General features: G+C 40.5%; 3 protein-coding genes across 6 annotated transcripts in view; 2 read left to right on the top strand and 1 right to left on the bottom strand.

Moving 5' to 3' along the window:
- Positions 1–21,768, bottom strand: part of LOC128523741 (zinc finger protein 239-like) — a 366,823-nt gene that overhangs the window by 35,179 nt on the left and 309,876 nt on the right. The gene's annotated exons all lie outside the window — the stretch shown is intronic.
- LOC128523508 (gastrula zinc finger protein XlCGF26.1-like) overlaps positions 1–21,768 on the top strand; it is a 179,410-nt gene that overhangs the window by 103,499 nt on the left and 54,143 nt on the right. The window lies entirely within an intron of this gene.
- On the top strand, positions 4,130–8,833 carry LOC128523824 (zinc finger protein 239-like). 4 transcript variants are annotated; one of them, XM_053495991.1, is made up of 4 exons: positions 4,130–4,268; positions 4,773–4,858; positions 5,345–5,460; positions 7,712–8,833. In XM_053495991.1, exon 4 carries the CDS (start codon positions 7,744–7,746, stop codon positions 8,713–8,715), a length of 972 nt encoding a protein of 323 aa, XP_053351966.1. In that variant the 5' UTR covers positions 4,130–4,268; positions 4,773–4,858; positions 5,345–5,460; positions 7,712–7,743; the 3' UTR covers positions 8,716–8,833. The 4 variants fall into 4 exon arrangements, with proteins under 4 accessions (XP_053351966.1, XP_053351961.1, XP_053351946.1 ...); XM_053495986.1 differs by having other exon boundaries at positions 5,330–5,460; XM_053495971.1 differs by lacking the exon at positions 5,345–5,460.

Raw genomic sequence — 21,768 nt, 5'->3', positions numbered from 1 at the left:
TTCTTCTTCACTTCTTTACCACACTCCCCTATGCTTTGGACAGTATTTTTAAAATAAATATTTTAACTCATCTACCTTCATTCCCTGCAAAAGCACCTTTCCCCCACTCCATCTCATTTACACACATGTAACCCCCTCTTGCTCCTACTGATACAACCTTTATGCCTCTTCTCCTTCATCCCCCTACCTCTCCAGACTCATCTTAACCTGGTCCCTATTCTTGCTGCTGATCACAGTATAATCCGCAAACATCATAGTCCATGGGGTCTCTTGTCTAACCTCATCTGTCAAGCTGTCCATTGCCGCTGCAAACAAGAAGTGACTATCTACCGTGCAGTCCCACTTCCACCTAACAGTGGGTATGGAAAGTATTCAGATCCCCTTACATTTTTTACTCTTTGTTATTGCAGCAATTTGCTAAAATTATTTAAGTAAATTTTTTTTGTCCTAATTAATGTACACACAGCACCCCATATTGACATTTTTACAGGACTGGTGTGATGTGCTCAGATTTTCTGGTTCTAGTTAGAATTCTGGCAGCAGCGTTTTGGATGAGCTGCAGCTGTCTAATGCTCTTCTTGGGAAGGCCGGTGAGGAGATCATTACAATAATCCATCCTGCTGGAGATAAAGGCATGGGCAAGTTTTCAAGTATTGATTGGAAACTCCTTATTTGTCTTTCAACTGTCCCATTTTATGGGTCACCACAGCGAATCATCTGCCTCCATCTAACCCTATCCTCTGCATCCTCTTCTTTCACACCAACTAACTTCATATCCTCTCTCACTGCATCCATAAATCTCCTCTTTGGTCTTCCTCTAGACCTCCTGCCTGACAGTACCAACCTCAGCATCCTTCTACCGACATATTTACCATCTCTCCTCTGAACATGTCCCCAATCTGGCCTCTCTAACTTTATCTCCACAACATGTAACATTGGAAACAAAATTATTGAGTTTAAAATAAAGATTAAGTTACTGCTTTGACATGACTACTGAAACTAAGGTCCTGAAACAGAATCACCCCAAGATCCTTGACATGATTTTTTGTTGTTTGACCCCTAGAGTGAAGGTATGCATTCACCTTCAGAGCTTCATCTTTGTTTCCAAATGCAATGACCTAAGTTTTCTCCTTGCCTGGCCCGAGCCCGTGTAAAATTATATTAATTAAGCCTGAACCTGACCGAACCCGTCGGGTCCTGTCGGGTTCGGGCAAAGATCTTCAGCTCTAGCATATACAGGCTGAATGTTTTTTTTTTGTTTGTTTGCTTGTTTTTTGAATGACGAGCTGAAATAAAATAGGAGTAATGAGGCTATTTTTAAAATGTAAGGAGTACAAAGTACAGATAATTGCGTGAAAATCTAAGGAGTAAAAGTAAAAAGTCGGCTGAAAAGTAATTACTCCAGTAAAGTGTACATACCCAAAATTAAATAAGACACTTTTTTATGCAAATTTGCACACACCCAGTCATTTTTAATTCTTTTTGTTTTACACTAAATTTCTAAATTTTTACTAATTTAATTTTGTTTTCTTTATTTTCTATATTTTGTTATATTGTGAATGTCCTTATTTGTACAGTATATGTTTATTTTTATCCTAGTTAAATTTATTTTCTATCATATTTCTTTTTTATTCATATTTATTCCTTATTTAGAAGCTTTTATTTTTTAAGGTCATTGGCGGTCTTATAAGCATTTCACTCCATATTGTACTGTGATTGTGTATGTGGCTAATAAAATTTAAATTTGATTTGAATCTCATTCAGGTTGCATCTCCTACACAGCAGATAGACCATCTGAGTACATCTTCCACCAATCTTATATGTTACCTTGTGTTCGTTTTTCTTCTTAAATATGTATTTACCACTGGCATTTCACTTCCTTTTTACGAAATCTACAATAATCTTCCTCCGCATTTTTCTCCTGGAACCCAGTCCCTACCCATTACCTCCTCATCACCCCTGTTTCCTTCTCCAACATGATTTTTAGGTTCTGCTCCATTTACCAATCTTTCCTCTCACTGCCACTTTGTCTATCTCACTTGAAAAATCTACTTTCTCCGTCACATCACATATGTGGGGCATATGGACTGATGACACTTATCATTACCTCTCACACTTATTAGTTTCATGATCATCACTCTTTCAGACACTTGTCTTACTTCCACTACACTTTTGGCATATTTTTTCCTACAGTATTAGACCTACAGTACACAATTTCTCTACACAATAGTAAAGCAGTTTGAACCCTCCAATGTTCTTAGCCTTGCCTCCCTTCCAGTTGATCTTTTCCACTTGTCTTCCACTTTTCCATTTGGACATTTCTTCTCTCCATCATATTTGATAGCTTTCTTTCTTTTACCAGTCATAGTGCTACCATTCAAAGTTCCTATTTTAACCTATAGACTTGCACCTTTCCACTTTATCTTTGGACACATCTGCCCCCTGTCTTTCTCTTCCTTATTTGGTCACTAATACCCCAATGTCCATAGCTATCGTGCTTGCTAAAAGGCACAAGATATGTTTAATAGTGCTAAAAAGAAGAAAATATATGAAGTGGAATAGAGGTTTTCATACTGTAATACACAAAATACACATACTGTAACAGGAAACCAAAAACAAACATGACATTTCATAAGTAAGGATAAAAAAGAAAAAAATTATAAATACAGTTATGTGTAAAAGGGTGTACATGTGTTTTTGTACAGTACATAATTTAAAAAATCATCTGACTGTAGCAGGTCTCGGTGTTTGGCAGATAAAACCTCACATGGACAAAACCATTTAACTATTTTTTACTTTGCCATTATTTAACAAAAATAAAGCCCAAAATAAAAATGTGGGCAATAAGTACCACATCCTCCATAATGATGTTAAAGACTAATAAAGTTGTACAGAAAAGTTATTGCTGCTACAAGCTATTGAATCATGGGTGTACTTAGTATTGCCCATGTTCTCTCTCTCTCTCTCTCTCTCTCTCTCTTTCCTTCATTTTTACTAAATAAATATTTGCATAGTAAAAAGTTAAATAATGTTGTTCGTCTGAAGTTGTATTCGCCGAATACTGAGACCTGGTACGATCAGATGATTTTACTTTTCATGTTTTTGCCCTGCATTTCATAATCACTCTCAGGAATCACAATGAAAAAAAGCTGTCACACAACTGGCTCTGATTTCAGATTACATTTTCCAGTTTAAAATCAAAAATAATTTGTAGCTTACTTAGTGTCTCTCTGTAAAGTCACATGCTTTCCTTCTAGCAGTCCTACACTGAAAGTAAAAGTAGAAAGCTTTCTGAATAACTTTTATGTCCTACTCCGAGGTAGAAGTATTTTTAGTCCTGAATCAACTTTCATTGTGATTCTTGAGAGTGATTATGAAATGCAGGGCTGCTTTTCAACCCCAACACATTTAGCACATTATTGATTATGCAGAGAAGGAGGATCTACTTCTTTGGAATCGTACTACTTTCAATTCCTGCAAGGAGTAGGACTACACCAAGAAAATTATGTGGCGTCACTTATTATGACACTGAGATTCATAAAGTAGGCTGTATGTTATAGTAGATGTTGTAGTTTTTTACAGGTTTTTATAGTTTAAAATGGTGGAAAAGCGAAGTGTTGAATGTTATGCACTTAGACAAAACTTATAAATGCTCCATGAAGGTATCCGATTCAGACTGAACCAATAACAGAGCTGTGTAGGCCTGTCATAATCTAAACTGAAGAGACTATGAGAGTTTTGTTTGCGGAGGGGGTAGTAACATGTAAATAAATTGCCACTCATAGCCCCGAGGAGTGGTACAGAGTGTTAATAAAATGCTGGAATTAAATTTTAGCTCATGATATAAAACCTTACAGACAGTTGTGTACACTGTCACATAATTTAATATACATATATAAGAATTGTATATACACTCAATCGATGATCATGTCCATGATTAGTTAAGTGTTGATGCTGTGGTAATAACTTTGGTTAACATAAGCCTCCTTGTTGGTGTTCGAAGTGATTCGAATAACATTTTAGGGTGACTGAACAGAATATAGAGCAATGTGAGTAGATGTATGCATCTATGATCATCATCCAGTCCTGAAGGTGGCAGTAAAATAACTCATCACAAGACAAAGGAGAAGAAGAGCTGAAGATGTTGTGCCACTTGGACTGTCTAGTTATCCAGCCGAGCTAAAACCATCTCCACATGTAGCTGTTTCATATACAGAGATTCCTAAATCTGATCGAGTTAACATCATTTGGAGAGGATGAACTCACAGGTAAGTTAAAGTCAGACAGGCTAGAAAACTGATCACTGCCTTGATGCTGTGGCTCTCTTTCATATTAAGCTGTGTGATAATCTGGTCCTTAAATAAATCATTTGCATCAATTTGCTATTACTTTGTCAAAAGCTGGGTTTTGAAAATATCTACGATCATTAATCAGGAGGAAAAACAACAAAATCAGACCTCTGTCCAGTTTATTAGCACCCCCTAGCTGGATTTGGAATTATGTATATAAAAAATTTGGAACTATATATTAATAATAATGATGATAACATTACAAATGGAAGTATATAAATACAATTTTATTTTTAATTCCATTTTAGGATCTATTAATCTGGTGTCCAAAAATAAGATGATTTACTTGAAAGTCATATAACCTTCCCTTTCATTGTGTAGTTATAGGAATAATGGTACCAATGGGAAGTTTTTAACAATGGTAATAAAAATCTAACACAAGATTTACTTTTTTTTTTTTTTACTATTTGTTTGTCTTTCCAGGGACAATACAACTGAGCATTTGTACACAGGAGAATAAAGCATGTAAATAAAGCAGATACACTGCTTGGATTTAACTAAGCAAATAGGTAAGATCTCCCCATTGGATAATTACTGCAGGGATTAATACAGTTAAGCTGCAATAAGTAATTTTAACCCTAACTGATGCAGTAAGAAGCTCATTTCTTCCACAGCCATGTCAGAATATTTACACTCCCTGTGTTTGGACACATCTTCTCCTTTATTTTTTTCCTTTATTACTACTATTATTATTATTATTATTATTATTATTTAACATTTGTACCTGGACACTAAAGCCACCCATATTATTAAAAAAAAAAATATTCAAGGAATTGTGTAGTATAAAAAAGTATTAAACAACCAGAATGTGTTTTATATTTCAGATTATTAAAAGTACCTACATTTAGCTTTAATGACAGGTTGGCACTCTCATGGCATTCTCTCGTCAGACTCATGAAGTAGGCACCTGGTATGGCTGTTGATTCATAGGTGTGTTGAGAGTTAATCTGTAACAATCTTGACATTTCTTTTTTACTTAGTATGCTTTACACCAGGGGTAGGCAAGTTAGGTTCTGGACAGCCACAATCCTGCAGAGTTCAGATCCGACCCTAATCCAACACACCAGGACAAGCTAATCAAGGTCTTCAGGATTACTAAGGCTACAGGTAGGTGAGTTCGATTATACAGGGTTGGAGCTGAGTACCCACCCCTTCTTTGGCACAAGAAAAATGATGGTCTAAAGCAAGGTAGGCACAGTCCTGCAAATTTCAGCTCCAACCCTGAAAGAAACTAACCTACAGTACCTACTGTACCTGTAGCCTTAGTAATCCTGAAGACCTTGATTAGCTTGTCCTGATGTGTTGGATTAGAGTTGGAGCTGAACTCTGGTCAAGAGCCCTGTTAGTATTACAACAACTACTGTATAAATCGTTATTAAAGTATGCTATTCATCATTTCCATTTATGGAAATAAATCTATTGGGGCCATGATCATCCCTAAAGTTGATTATTGTCCTTGAACAGCTCTTTCCAGTCTGTTCTATTCCTCTTACACAATAGAAATGTGAAAATCTGACTCTTCACCCATAATAATAACAGAAACAATCAAATTAACACAAAGTTACCATTAAAAATATAAATGGAGAGAAAAATGAAAAATAAATAAATAAATAAAGCAAAAATTTTTGTTCTCATGTAAAAAAAAAAAAGTGAGCTGCAAGGTTTACTCTCAGCGACTACCAAAAAGTGGGTATTAATGCATATGCCAAAATATTCAATCCAATTTCATTTTATTTGTATAGTTCTTTTTTAATAAAGATTATTGTCACAAAGAAACGGTACAGAATCAAAAGAAAATCATAGAAATGTGTATGAAATGTTAGACAAAAATATGTATGTATCAATATGAACGTTGAGAGGAACCAGACAAAATCGGGAACCCATCCTCATCTGGTGATAACAGATAGCAGGGATTGATCAATAATACTGTGTGTTAGGAGGCTGAAAGTTCAACAGTATAACAGGAGATCGTTTAAGTTAATAAGGAGTCAAGTTCGTTATTGGAGGGTCAGGTAAACTGTAGGGAATACCAGTTCTGAACAACTGAGTGACTGCAGGTGCAAGAGGGCAGAGTCAGGAGCGATATGTGTAGTGAGAGAGATGGAGGGAGACAAGAAAAGAAGTTAGGTACTGTATAGTCACAGTCACACAATGTATAATGTAAATGTATATTTAGTGCAGAGTGCAAGCAGGGACTACTAAATAACTAAAAGGGAGAGACAGAAGGAAACACAAACATGAGGGGGAACTGATATGTAAAGCAAACAATCACCTCACCATCAGCAAACCTGAGTGATCAATGAGAGTGAGGAAGACAGCATCCAAACATACCAGTTCACCATAATACTCTACGTCCATGAGTCCCCCAGATCTGCTCCTTTACCTAAGGCTAATCTATTTATAAAAATACTTGGCTAAATAAATAGGTCTTTAGCCTGGACTTAAACACTGAGACTGTGTCTGAGTCCCGAACACTATTTGGAAGACTATTCCATACCTTTTGGGCTGAATCCTTTAATCCAAGTAGCATAGCGAATCATAAGACACAGAGGCATGAGACCATTTAATGCTTTATGTCAAAGTAGTATTTTAAAATCGATGTGAAATTTCACAGGGAGCCAATGAAGTGTGGAAAATATAGGGGTGATGTGCTCGTATCTTCTGGTTCTATTGAGGAGACTCCCCACTGCATTCTGGACTAACTGAAGCTTGTTTCTGCACCTACAGTACAGTAGTTAAACAACCAGACAGTAAGGCGTTACAGTAGTCCAACCTAAAGGTGATAAAAGCAGGAACTAATTTTTCTGCATCATTTAGTGACAATATATTACTTATTCGGGCAATAGTTCTGAAATGAAAGAACGCTGTAATGATAATAATAATAATAATAAAATTAATAATAATTAGAACTTTATTAATCCCAGAGGGAAATTGCTTCTTCGCATATCCCAGCGTAACTGGGGTCAGCCATGATACGGCGCCCCTGGAGCAGTTAGGGTTAAGGACCTTGCTCAGGGGCCCAACAGTGGCAACCTGGTGGAGATAGGGATCGAACCGCCGATCTTCTGATCAGTAACTCAGTGCCTTAACCCTTTGAGCTACTACTGCCCCGAAACTGTACTGGTAATATTACCAGGATCTATAATCACACCAAGGTGTTTTACTGCCGTTCTTGATGAAACAGAAATGCCATTCAGAGTTACTGTATAATTACAAAGCAGAAGCAAGGTTAATTAAGATCCAGTCTCTTATGTCCTTCACACATTGCTCAACTTTATTTGTATAATAACATTTAATAGTTTATATTGAACAATGTTTTGTATTTTTCATGACACTAAATTCTATTTTCTTTCCTTAATCAGAGGTAAAGAAAAACAAACGTATTATTTGTACTATGACTAGTCAAGAAGAAACTCAGACAGACCTTCACCACTGCTTAGAGTGTGGAAAGAGTTTTAGTCAAGAGAAGGATCTCACAGCACACCAGCTCATCCACAGACAAGACAAACCACATCAGTGCTCGGAATGTGGAAAGAGTTTCATTTATAAATGTCTTCTCCAGCGACATCAACGTGCTCATACAGGAGAGAAGCCGTATCAGTGCTCACAGTGTGAAAGAAGTTTTACCTATTTGAGTAATTTATATCAACACCTCCGAATTCATACAGGGCAGAAACCATTTATCTGCTCACAGTGTGGGAAAGGATTTTCTCACCAGTTCAATCTCAAAACACACCAGCGCATCCATACAGGAGAGAAGCCGTATCAGTGCTCACAGTGTGGAAAGAGTTTTACTCAACGTAGTACTCTCCAACAACACCAGAGCATTCACCCAGGAGAGAAGCCGTATCAGTGCTCCGAGTGCTGGAGGGGTTTCCGGCGCAAGGTTGATCTCCAGCATCATGAGCGCGTTCACACTGGGGAGAAGCCTTATGTCTGTGCAGTGTGTGGAAAGGGTTTTAAGGTAAAGAGTTCTCTCCAGCAACATGAACGTGTTCACACTGGAGAGAAGCCGTATTACTGCTCTGAATGTGGCAAGAGTTTTAATCGTGCAGGTCATTTCCAACAACATGTGCGCGTACATACTGGAGAGAAGCCGTATAACTGCTCAGAGTGTGGAAAATGTTTTAATGAAAAAAGAAATCTGGAAATACATCAGCGCATTCACACTGGAGAAAGACCACATCACTGCTCAGAGTGTGAAAAGAGTTTTAATGATCCATCAGCATTCAGGGCTCACCAGCGGATACACACTGGAGAAAAACCCTATCACTGCTCAGAGTGTGGGAAGAGCTTTACCAATTCAAGTGATCTGAAAAGACACCAAGCTGTTCACACTAAGAAAAGGAGACAGAACACAATTTAGAGCTTTTTTCTCTTTAATGCCATGAAATACCTAAGAGAATATAAAACACCCCGTTGGACCCACTGTAAAATCATAATGTTGTGTAGGTGAGATCTGTTCAATTCATTTTTTGCAGGGAATATGTTATACACTTAAAAATAAACACATTTAATAGCAGTTGTTGGTTTTTACTTACCTTTTTATACACCTTTTTATTTTCATTAAGTTATTTTAATATTCTACCTAATGTAATGTGGCTATGTATATAAAGATTCTCCGTCATCCAGGTAAGGGTTATCCAGTCAGACTAAAGAAGTTACTTTGATCAGTATCGTAAAGTTTCTACCTAACAAGAGAGAAATTCAGTCGACATGTCTCCCATATAATATGGCTATATTAGGTAGCGATTTTTAACTTTAGACATTGTCCTATAGCAGCTCTACAGACGCCCTGGACTGTTTTAGATACATAGTGAACAAGCCACAGGACCATGTGGTAAAGCAAAACTTTCTGAGATGATTTGAGGAGTTGAGGAGAAAACCTTGATTCTAAAAGTAACACATCCTCTTTAAACACATGAAATCTTCACATTTTCTTCAAAAAATTAAAAAAAAAAATTATTTGTGTAAACCACTAGCAGAGGGACTTAATGGCAATAACATCCAAAGTGCTTATCTACAGAAAAAGATAATGTTAAAATAAAAGTCCACCTATAGATATGAGCATAGTCAAGGCTGGTCTGTGTGAGATTTTTAGATGTTTAATGTGAAATGAACATATACTGTATGAAAGGGGTGGGATTTTGGCAGAAGGAAGCACACATTATCAAAACAATTTTCATCACAGATGATTAATCCAAACATGTTTGTCTCTGTCTGAGCCAAGGGTTTGTTTTCTTGTATTCATCAGTATAAGTTAAGTCTTTATTAATCCATAAATTGTTTCTCCAGCTGCTGCATATTTAAAGGATACAAATACAATAGGATACGAAGAAAAAATAGGTAATAAAATAAAAATAAAATACAATGTACTGTAGTGTCAATAAAATAAAAGTAAAATAAAAATATACAGAAAACTAAAAATCACATGTTCCTGTTCAATAATATATAGTTTTACTTTATCCATTATTATTAAGAGAGTTATTAGTATATAAGAGACAGAAGCATGGGTAGCATGCTTGTTGCAGAAGGTACTGCTACTTGTCTGTTAATCTGTTATTCAGTCTACATAATGCCACAGTCTACTTGTTTCTATTTAACATATTTTATGATGTGATTGTACATAATTCTATCTTTGCAAAATTGAATTACCAATAACAGGAAGATTCTTCTTTTCTCCATAACAATGCATATGCTAGAATAGAAGAAGAAGAAGAGCTGGGCTGGGAATGAAGAGCATATTTTTTTCTATTAAATGCCCAAGGAAAGCACTTCCCTTGCTTTCTCTGGTCATAACATCTCTCTCTATTACTGTTTCTTGTTAATTACCCCACCTTCTAACAACTCTACCTCATACTCTCACCTTTTACTTAGTTTATGTATAAAACAGACAGGGAGGATCCTTTGTCCTTGAAGGATTCAAATATGATGAACAAAACAACTTCCCTCAGAATGAAGAATTTACTTGGATGAGTACTGAAACATATCTATTTAACAAGAAAGAGTTTAGTTGACAAGACAACGTCCAGATAACCTCACCTGGACGAGTCTTTACATACAACGTGAGTAGATCCTAAACTTCTTTGATCACCATCCAGTCTAGAAAGTGGTAGTAACATTTGTGCCACTTGGACTGCCTAGTTATCCAGCTGAACTAAAACCATCTCTACATGTAAATGTTTCTACCTGCAGTTTCACAGAGACTCTGATTGAGGTAAAATAATAACAGCATTTGATGAGGATGAACTCACTGACCCTGAGATAAGTTAAAGTCAAACTGGCTGGAAAAATCACTGCCTTGAGCTATGTTGATCTCAGTTTCATATTCAGCTGTGTGTAGTGCTGAGAAACTAGTCCTTAAATAAATTAATGAAAATTTTAATGGCTAGCAAATCCATTTTATAATTTCTTCACTTTGGTTATTGGTAAATTGGTTTAATTATTTAGGTTAGTCAAATAAAATACTAAGATCAGAAGGAAAAAAAACAACAAGAAATCAACAGTCTACAGTTAGTCAAAAGGAGGCACTTGGAACTGTGTCTCTACCAACTTTACCAAGAAGTGGGCATCCAGTCAAAATGACCCGAAGAGTACAATAAAGACTCATCAATGAGGTATGACAACTCTCTGTGTCAGCCAAAGATTTGAAGGCATCATTGGAACTAGCTTACATCTGTGTCCATGGCTTACTATAAAGAACATTGCTGAATGCCTGACGTTTGCGAAAGACCACATTGACACATCAGTATTGGCAAAATGTTATTGGCAATCATAAGTTTAATTAATTTGCAAGAAAAAAAAAAGAGCATATTATCATGAAAACATCATTCTAACCCAAAGTATGGTGGAGGCAACATCATGATTTGGGCCTGTTTAGCTGCATCAGGGCATGGCCAGTGTCATGCACACTCAGTCCGCGACCGGCACTAGGACCCGGAAGTTAAGCGGTCGCGAACCAGGAAGTATAAAAGGAGTAAACAAACCATAGCACCTTGTTCAGTCATTGAGTTTTTCCCATGCCATGTCGGAATCGTTCGTCGAATCATGAGTACTCACTTTATTAGCTTTGCTTTCTGATTGAGTGTGTAATTATAGGACACGGGTTAGATTGTGTCTTTCCCTTGCTCCCCATTCGTGAGATTTCTTAGATTAAATAGCGTGATAATCCTGCTTACTCCTGTTCTTCTGCGTTTGGGTTTACCATTCACGCAACAAAGGGCTAACCGCTAAAGCTACGTCTTCTGGTCACCTCAGGTTAGTTCTTGACAGAACGACTGAGCCTTCTGTGGTGAACCCAGCGGATCATGCGCACTTCTGCGACGTGGTAGAGCTGATCAACAAGCTAACCGAAGAGATCGCTAATCTGCGGCTGGGCCTCCAAGACGTTGCAGCCTAGCCGGTCTCCTGTCGTGGCGGCCGCTGGACCGCACCAACCAGATAAATGGGATGGCACGGACGGGAAGTGCAGTGTGTTTTTGAAAGCGCTTGATCTGGTGTTTGAGTTTAACGCCACCAGGTACATCACCGATCAGCTACGTATTGCTCTCCTGGTTTTGTTGCTATCCGGGCAGGCAGCTGAGTGAGCCACGGCAGTTCTACGGGCAGATAAAGAAACCGCCCACTCGTACAATGAATTTACCCGCCAACTCAAACTCACTTTGGAACATCCAGCGGGCAAGGTGGAGTCCGACACCAAACTCTATCATCTGCGGCAGGGAGGATCGTCCGTGAGCCGGTACGAAGCTGAATTCCGGACCCTTGCTGTGCAGACCAACTGGGGGGATGCCGCGCTCCGGACATCCTTCTACAAGCGACTGGCTGCGCAAATAAAAGACGAACTCGCCGGGCGAGAGCTTACCCTCCGTATTGACCAGCGCCTTCTCTCTCGCCCAAAGCCAGCCCCGAGGACCCTGCCGCCTGCACCCACCTTCTCCTACGCCACACCACGATCACCTACAGCCTTTACCACTGCCACTACCGGACCTGTCAGATCTCCACCTCCTGCCGTGGTGACACCGGAGCTGGGGAACCCATGCAACTAGGACGCACCTCCCTGACCGTGGCAGAACGTGAACGATGGTATCGTGGGGTTTGCCTACTGTAGGTCAGCGGCACACCACCGGGCGATCTGCGCAGATTGGGCAGATCGCCTGGGAAACGCGCAGCCCCGGTAAGTGCGAGAAGAGACTCACCAGGCCCCCTCCACCTCTCCACCACGACCGACACCACAATCTCACACTTCACGGTCCAGGTAATCCTTAATATTGGCCACAAACGGGTTCAAAGTACCGCATTCATCGACTCAGGTGCCGCTGGTAACTTCATTGACTCTACCTATGCCAAAGAATTGGAGGTGAAGATTGAGGCGTTATCCCAGCCAGTTAAAATTACTTCGATCAACGGTCGGCCCCCATCATCCAGCCCTATCACCCACCAGACCCAACCCATTATGCTCGCCATAGACCAGCACCAGGAGCAGATTCAACTCCATCTCACAATTATCTCATCACCGCCCATCATCCTCGGCTGTTGTAGCTGACCCCCTCATTTCATGGACCCAGAATCGAATCATCCAGTGGGGGCCGACCTGCTCTGAACTTTGCCTACGGGCTCAGGCTGGGACGTTTTCCACAGAGTCTGAGGGCCCCGATGTCGACATCAATGCCATCCCTCCCGCCTATCATGACCTGGCTGGAGCCTTTTGTAAAAGAAGAGCCACCCATCTGCCACCCATTCCGTCCCTCCCCACATCCATCTCTACTCGCTGTCAGCCACTGGGATGCAGGCAATGAAGGATTATGTCGCCAGCGCCCTTCGCCATAAAACCATCCGGCCCTTCTCGTTGCCCGGCAGCCGCGGGGTTCTTCTTTTAAAGAAGAAAGGGGGCGAACTTCGCCCCTGTGTCGACTATCGGGGGCTAAATAAGATCACCATTAAGAACCATCACCCATTGCCGCTTACCAACTCAGCCCTGGACGCCCTCTCTGGTGCCACCGTGTTCACAAAGTTGGACCTCCGGAGTGCCTACAACTTTGTGCGTATCAGAGAGGGCGATGAGTGAAAGGCGACCTCCATCACTCCTACCGGACATTATGAGAGCCTGGTCATCCCATTTGTACTCTGTAACGCACCCTCTGCCTTTCAACAATTCATCAATGTTGTCTTAAGAGACATGCTAGGCCGACGGGTGTTCATCTACTTAGACGTGCTTTCCACCACGTTCCTGGGTTTTGTTATCTTGCCCCAGGGTGTGGCCATGGACCCGCAGAAACTGGAAGCTGTTCGTCATTGGCCCCTACCAAAGACTCTCAAACAGCTTCAATGGTTCCTCGGGTTTGCGAACTTCTACCGTCGCTTTATTCGGGGCTACAGTACAGTTGCAGCACCACTAACCAGTCTGACCAGGCCCCTTACCTCATTCCTTCCTTCTCCCTCCCGCCGCCATTTCTGTATTTAAAGAACTTTGCCACCGTTTCACCACCGCTCCCCCACTCTTCTTCACCCAGATGCCAACCAGCCGTTCGTTGTGGAGGTGGACGCGTCAGATGTGTGTTACCCCGTGCAAGTCATACCCACTTCACGTGTCACTGCACCACTCCAATGGGACTTAGAGACGAGGGTACGCCAGGCTCAGGCTGCGGAGACCAAACTGGCAGGTGCGCGCCTGGACGACACTACGTGCCCCAAACTTTAAGATCAGAGGTCCTACAATGGGGGCACCCCTCGCCCATTGCTGGCCACCCCGGTAGCCGAAGGACCCTTCATGCTCGTAAACCGGGCATTCTGGTGGCCTTCCATGAAAAAGGACATCGAGGAGTTCGTTCAGGCGTGCCCCGTGTGCGCCAGGGCCAAGGACATAAACCGACCCACCCCCGGAGAGCTTCAACCACTTCCCATACCTCGACAGCCCTGAACACACATCGCCCTGGACTTCATCACGGGCCTGCCGGTTTCCGAAAGGAAAAATACCATCCTCACTATAGTTGACCGGTTCTCCAAAGCAGTACACATGGTGGTCCTCATCAGATTCCCATTAGCCAAGGACACTGCCGAGCTGATATTGGAACACGTAGTCCGCCTGCATGGGTTCCCCAACGACATCGTCTCGGACAGAGGTCCCCAGTACACCACCCGGTTCTGGAAGGGCTTCTGCCGTCTGATCGACTCCACCAGTAGTCTGTCATCTGGTTACCATCCCCAGACTAACGGTCAGACGGAACGGACCAACCAACAGCTAAAGTGCTACCTGAGGTGTTTTGTTTTCCGATTGCGAGCGCTCCTGGGCCCGCTACCTCACATGGGCAGAGCTATCCCACAATCTCCACGTTTCCTCTGCTACGAACCTAAGCCCAATTGAGGTATGCTATGGTTTTTTGGACGTACCATCGGTCCAACAGTTGGTCCGTAGGTGTCGGCGAATATGAAACCAAGCAAACATCGCCATCCAACGCGCCAACACCAGCTACATCGCCCAGCACCGCCGACGACACCCTCCAGGACAGTTGTACAAAGTAGGTGACAAGGTATGGCTTTCAACAAAAAACCTCCATCTGCACACAGAATCACGAAAGCTATCACCCAAATTTATCGGTCCATACCACATCACTCAAAGGATTAACCCTGTCACCTACTGGCTCCAGCTGCCTGCGGCACTCCGGATCCACCCAGTATTCCATATTTCTCAACTAAAACCCTTTATCACTTCATCTATGGTTCCACCCACCCCCCCTGCTTCTCCTCCCCGAATCATTGACGGCGGTCCCGCCTACACCGTGCGACAGATCCTCGACTCGCGAGGAGCGATCTTGGATCGCAGCGCGGTTCATCCTCGACCCCGAGCTCATCCAGGATTACCATCACAGGGTATCCTAAACCCCAGGGTATGCTAAAGTCCTGGACAGGGGGGTACTGTCATGCACACTCGAAGTATAAAAGGAGTAAACAAACCATAGCACCTCACTTAGTCATTGAGTTTTTTCCCATGCCACGTCGGAATCGTTCGTCGAATCGTGAGTACTCACTTTATTGGCTTTGCTTTCTAATTGAGTGTGTAATTAAAGGAAGCGGGTTAGATTGTGTCTTTTCCTTGCTCCCCATTCGTGAGAGTCCTTAGATTAAATTGCGTGATTATCCTGCCTACTCGTGTTCTTCTGCGTTTGGGTTTACCATTCACGCAACAAAGGGCTAACCGCTAAAGCTACGTCTTCTGGTCACCTCAGGTTAGTTCTTGACAGCCAGCTTGCAATCAATGAGGGAAAGATTAATTTTCAAATTTATTTTAAAAAAATCAGGATAAAGTGAGACTGTAGCTACATCAGCTGAAACTCTGTAGAAGTTGGGTAATGCAACAGGACAATGGCACAAAACACTTGAGCAAGTCCACAACAGAATGGGTCAGAAAAACAAAATCCACCTTTTTGGAGTGACCAAGTCGGAGCCCGGACCTCAAACCCAATAAAGATGCTATGGGATGATTTGAAGAGTGATAGACAAAGCAAAAGTAATTCTGCTATAAAGAATGGGCTAAAATTCCTCCTGAATAATGTGCTGGTCTGATCCACAGCTACAGAAAGCACCTGGTTGAGGTTATTGCTGCCAAGGGGGCGGGGTTACCCAGTTATTAATTCCAAGGGTTCACTTAATTTTTCCCCTAACATTTTTAATGTAAAATGGGTGTGTTCAATATATACATGAAAAAAAGTGTTATAATCTTAGGCAGATTATATTTGTAAATACAGATATAAACTAATGCATGTGATGAACTCAACAACAAAAGAAAATGTAATAGTCGTTTCTGTAGACAAAGTGTTAGTTGCTGGAGATTTTAATATTCATTTTGAAAATCCAGAAGACCCTCTGAGAACAGCATTTATGTCCAAACTGGACTCGGTAGGAGTAAATCAGTGTGTAGTAGGACCCACTCATAAAGCAGGTCACACTTTAGATTTAATAATATTATTCGGATTAAGTATAAGAAATTTATTCACAATTCCACTATCTGAAGTTATCTCAGATCACTATCTTGTCTCAATTCAAGTGTGCCACAGTAATAATGCGCCGCGCTACTGTATGAAACGTACATTCACATCAAATACCAAACAGAGTTTTATCAGTAATCTCCCAGAGTTCCCAACTTCGATTAGATCACCGTCTGACCCCACAGAACTCGATCAGGCGACTGAATATTTAGAGTCGACATTTCGCTATACCTTAGATAATGTAGCTCCAGTTAAAAGAAAAATTATTAGAGATAAGAAACTTGCTCCCTGGTATAACGATCACACTCGCACTTTAAAACAGGCCGCTTGAAATTAGAATGTAAATGGCATCAAACTAAATTGTTAGTATTTCAAATAGCATGGAAGGAGAGCATCCTGAACTATAGAAAAGCTCATAGTGTAGCTAGATCAACATATCTCTCCACTCTTATAGAAAATAACAAAAATAATCCTAGATTTTTATTTAACGCTGTAGCCAAATTAACCAGAAATAAGACCCTTGCAGAAATCTCCACAACAAAATCATGCAATAGTGAGGACTTCATGAACTTTTTTAATAGTAAAATTGTAAATATTAGGCATAAAATTGAGGTTTTGAAACCGAACCATGTAATTGATGCAAATGTTAATCTAGCCATGTCAGATCAGAACCTAGAATACTTTACTCCCTTTGAAGAGAATGAACTAATTTCACTCATCGCTTCTGCAAATTCATCAACCTGTATATTAGATCCTGTACCGACACATTTTCTTAAACAGATAGTACCAGCAATAACAGAACCTCTGTTGAGAATAATTAATTCTTCACTCAGCATTGGTTATGTTCCAAAATCTTTTAAATTAGCATTTACCAAACCAATAATTAAGAAACCTAACCTCGACCCCTGTCAGCTGTCCAGTTACAGGCCAATATCAAACCTCCCCTTTATCTCTAAGATTCTGCAAAAGAGCAGCTATGCTCATATCTACATAGAAATGGCATACATGAACTGTATCAGTCAGGATTTAGGCCTCATCACAGCACAGAGACAGCACTCGTTAAAGTATCTATTGATATATCTATTGATATTTATTACTTATAAGTTTTAATTCTCTTTTTAAGGTCACTGGCGGTCGTGTAAGCATTTCACTACATTTCGTACTGTGTATAACTGTGTATGTGACAAATAAAATTTGAATTTGAATTTGAGTAGTAAATTACATCATATTGGCCTCTGATCAGGGTTGTGTAACTATGCTTGTATTAGTCAACCTCAGTGCAGCTTTTGACACCGTTGATCACGCTATTCTTCTTCACAGATTAGAAAATGTAGTAGGAATTAAGGGTACACACCTCTCCTGGCTCAGATCCTATCTGACCGATCGTTATCAGTATGTAGACTTAAATGGTGATTATTCTGCATGTTCTCTAGTGGAGTTTGGCGTCCCGCAGGGTTCAGTTTTAGGTCTACTGCTTTTTTCCCTTTACATGCTTCCTCTGGGCAACATAATCCGTAAGCATGGTATTAGTTTTCATTGTTATGCTGACGACACACAGTTATATGTCTCAGCAAAACCTGATGAGAAAAAACAGCTTACTAAAGTTGAGCAATGTGTGCAGGACATAAGAAATTGGATACTAATTAACTTTCTTCTGCTTAATCCGGATAAGACAGAAGTTCTAGTCATAGGACCACATACAGCTACAGTAGGAGTAAAATTTTAGATCACTCTGTAACTTTAGATGGCCTTTCTGTTCCATCAAGTGCAACAGTAAAAGACCTTGGTGTGATTATGGATTCCAGCCTTTTATTTGAATCTCATGTAGATAATATTACCAGGATAGCATTCTTTCACCTCAGAAATATTGCCAAGATAAGAAATATATTGTCGCTAAACGATGCAGAAAAACTAGTTCATGTTTATATCACCTCTAGGTTGGACTATTGTAATGCCTTACTGTCTGGTTGTTCAGCTAGATGCATAAATAAGCTTCAGCTAGTCCAGAATGCAGCAGCGAGAGTCCTCACTAGAACCAGAAGATATGAGCACATCACCCCTATCTTATCTTCACTGCATTGGCTCCCTGTGAAATTTTGCATTGATTTTAAAATACTACTCTTAACATATAAAGCATTAAATGGTCTCGCGCCGCAGTACCTGAGCGATCTGCTAGTGTCTTACGAACCACCACGTCTATTTCGATCAAAAGGATGCAGGCTGTCTGTCAGTACCACGTATTATGAAAAAGACAGCTGGGGGCAGAGCTTTTTCTTACAAAGCCTCCAAAATATGGAATAGTCTTCCAAATAGTGTTCGGGACTCAGACACAGTCTCAGTGTTTAAGTCCAGGCTAAAAGCCTATTTATTTAGCCAAGCATTTTTATAAATAGATTTGCCTTAGGTAAAGGAGCAGATCTGGGGGATTCATGGACGTAGAGTATTATGGTGAACTGGTATGTTTAGATGGTGCCTTCCTCACTCTTATTGATCACTCAGGTTTACTGACGGTGAGGTGATTGTTTGCTTTACATGTCAGTTCCCCCTCATGTTTGTGTTTCCTTCTGGCTCTTCCTTTTAGTTATGCTGTCATAGTTAGTCCTGCTAACGGAGTCTCTGCTTGCACTCTACAGTTAATATACATTCACATTATACATTGTGTGATTGTGACCATACCTAACTGCCATCTCTCCTCTTCTTCTCTTTCTCCCCCTCTTTCTCTTTCCGCTCTTCCCCTGTCTCCACTCTCTCTCTCTCTCTGTGTCCCGCTACACATGTCGTTCCTGAGCTGCCAGTGATCCAGACTCCCTCTGCCCTCCGGACCTGTCTGACCCATCCTGGTGCCCCGCTTATGGTTAGAGATCTTGTCACATGGATGCCCTGTGTGTCTCTTTGGGATGCGTCTGGTGTCTGGGGATGATTCTCTCTACCTAGAAGATGGTTCTGGCCTCGACTGGTGTTGGCAACTGTTTCTCTGGGGACTTGGCAGTTCGATAGTTCAGGACTGGAACTTCCTACAAGTCTACCAGAGTCTTCAATAACTACCTGGACTCCATATTAACATCAATTAACATCAGCTATTATAGCTGAACTGCCTGCCACCTAACACACTGTATAAACAGATCATTTACTGCTTTCTGTTTCACCCAAATGAGGATGGGTTCCCTGTTGAGTCTGGTTCCTCTCAAGGTTTCTTCCTATTACCATCTCAGGGAGTTTTTTCTTGCCACTGTCGCCCTCGGCTTGCTTACCAGGGACAAACGGACCATTTTGATTCATACAAATTCACATTTCATACAAACTTAAATAATTCTTTTGATTGTGTAAAGTTGCTTTGCGGCAATGACAATTGCTAAAAGTGCTATACAAATAAAATTGAATTGAATTAAATTGAATTTGTGCATTCAGGCGACACAGACGATCAGGAAGAGTTTTACTGATCCATCAGCATTCCAGACTCACCAGTGGATACACACTGAACAAAAGCCTTATAGCTGCTCAGAGTGTGAGAAGAGTTTTACTCATACAGTACATGTGATCTCAAAGGTCATCAGCGTATTCACACTGGAGAGAAGCCGTGTCACTGATCAGAGTGCAGGAAGGGTTTTACCTAATCAAGTCATCTTAAAAGACAAGCTGTTATACATAGCGAAGCAGAAAAGCAGGATCCCGGTGAATCCAACTTCAAAACTTACGTTTGTTTGCACAGTGCACAGTGGCCGCCACCTTTCTGCAAAGTACTGTAAGTAGCTACAGACCTCCGAACTTCAATTCAATTTTAATACAAATTTATTTGTATAGCGCTTTTAACAAATGACATTGTCGCAAAGCAGCTTTACACAATTAAAAAATATTTAAGTTTGGTTGAAATGTGAATGTGTATGAATCAAAATGATAAGACCCTGATGAGCAAGCCAAGGACAGCAACAGTGGCAAGGAAAATCTTCCTGAGATGGCAGTAAGAAGAAACCTTGAGAGGAACCTGATTTAACATGGAACCCATCCTCATCTGGGTGATAACGGATAGCAGGGATTGATCCGCAGTCACACTGTGTGAGACTGGAATTTCAGTATAACAGGAAATGTGTCTAATATGGATTCCAGTTCGTTATTGGAGGTTTAGGTAAACTGTAGGAAATTCCAGTCCGCAAATTATCGACCGAATGCAGTCATGAGTCCTCAAAGAACAGCTGTCAGCACCAGCCGATGACAGGACCATACTCCTCGAAAAGTGGAACCGTCTCCAGCCACCACAAGCATCCCAGACAGACCAAATAGGGCATCCATGAGACAAGATCTCCAACCAGATGCAAGACACCATGACGAGTCAGACAGGTCCAGAGGGCAGAGAGGGTCTGGCAAATAAGAAACGACCTGGAGAGCTCGACAGAGAGACAGGGAGTGTCCGGGACAATCACCCAAAATTCATAAAATTATCCAAGGCCTTCTTAAGTTCATATTTATGTGAAGGCAGGCGAGTGAATACTTTATAAATATAATATATTTACTAAACTGTTCATACCATTTTTTAATGGGTTCTTAATTAAAGTTGAAAGTGAACACTTCATTTGCAACATGTTTAGTTTTAAATCTACTGTGATGGTGTAAAGGTACAAAAAAACAAAAACAAAAAAAAAAACAGTGGCGCTGTCAGAAAACTTATAGACCTGACTGGTTATACTTGGCATTAATCATTACTGGATATCATTCAGGGACAATATGCTGTTGGCTAAGCCTAATACAAACAATAACTAGGCTTAATTTTTATTTTTTTGGATTAAGGACCTTCACACCAGAGATTTATTGAAAAATTTGCAATAAAAATCTGCTGTAAAATCAGAATGTTGTGTAGGTGAGAGATGTCCAATTCATTTGTGCAAAGAAAATGTAATCTCTTAATTTTATTAATTTTATTTATTAATCTTAATAAACCCATTTACAATAAACAATGAACTGTTATCCTAATCCGGGAGGGTCCGATAACTTGGGAACTTGGAGTGTTTTGGAGAACTGCCTACAGTTTTACATTTCCTTTTACCTGCCACATGAAAGAATACAACAAGTAACTTTTTGTCATGTCATGATTCCTACTTCCAAATTTCCTTCATGATGATGTAAGTAACTAATAAAAACAAACAGGAAATTATTACTTTGAGTTATTGATGCTACAAGCTACTGAATTGTGGGGGTTCTTAGTATTGTTCACATGTTTATATTATTACTGTAAATTGCACATTGCATTTTGCACTTTGTTCAGGGACAGATTGAAAGATTTATCTGCTTATGACCATGTCATCATTAAGGATATGAAGATTTTATTCGCTGTTGCCATTTGTTTGAATGCTTCCAGGTGCTCTCGTTTACTTGTACCCCATAATTGATTCTCAGTGTACTGAAAAACATCTTCCACAGGCTACGTGTGTTAAAGGCAGTGCCAA

This window comes from Clarias gariepinus, chromosome 1 (assembly GCF_024256425.1).
Source record: "Clarias gariepinus isolate MV-2021 ecotype Netherlands chromosome 1, CGAR_prim_01v2, whole genome shotgun sequence".
Lineage (NCBI taxonomy): Eukaryota > Metazoa > Chordata > Actinopteri > Siluriformes > Clariidae > Clarias > Clarias gariepinus.
This window is presented reverse-complemented; position numbering and strand designations above follow the sequence as displayed.

Coding starts and splice junctions, on each gene's coding strand:
- LOC128523824 (XM_053495971.1), top strand. CDS start 7,744: ATGACTAGTCAAGAAGAAACTCAGACAGACCTTCACCACTGCTTAGAG.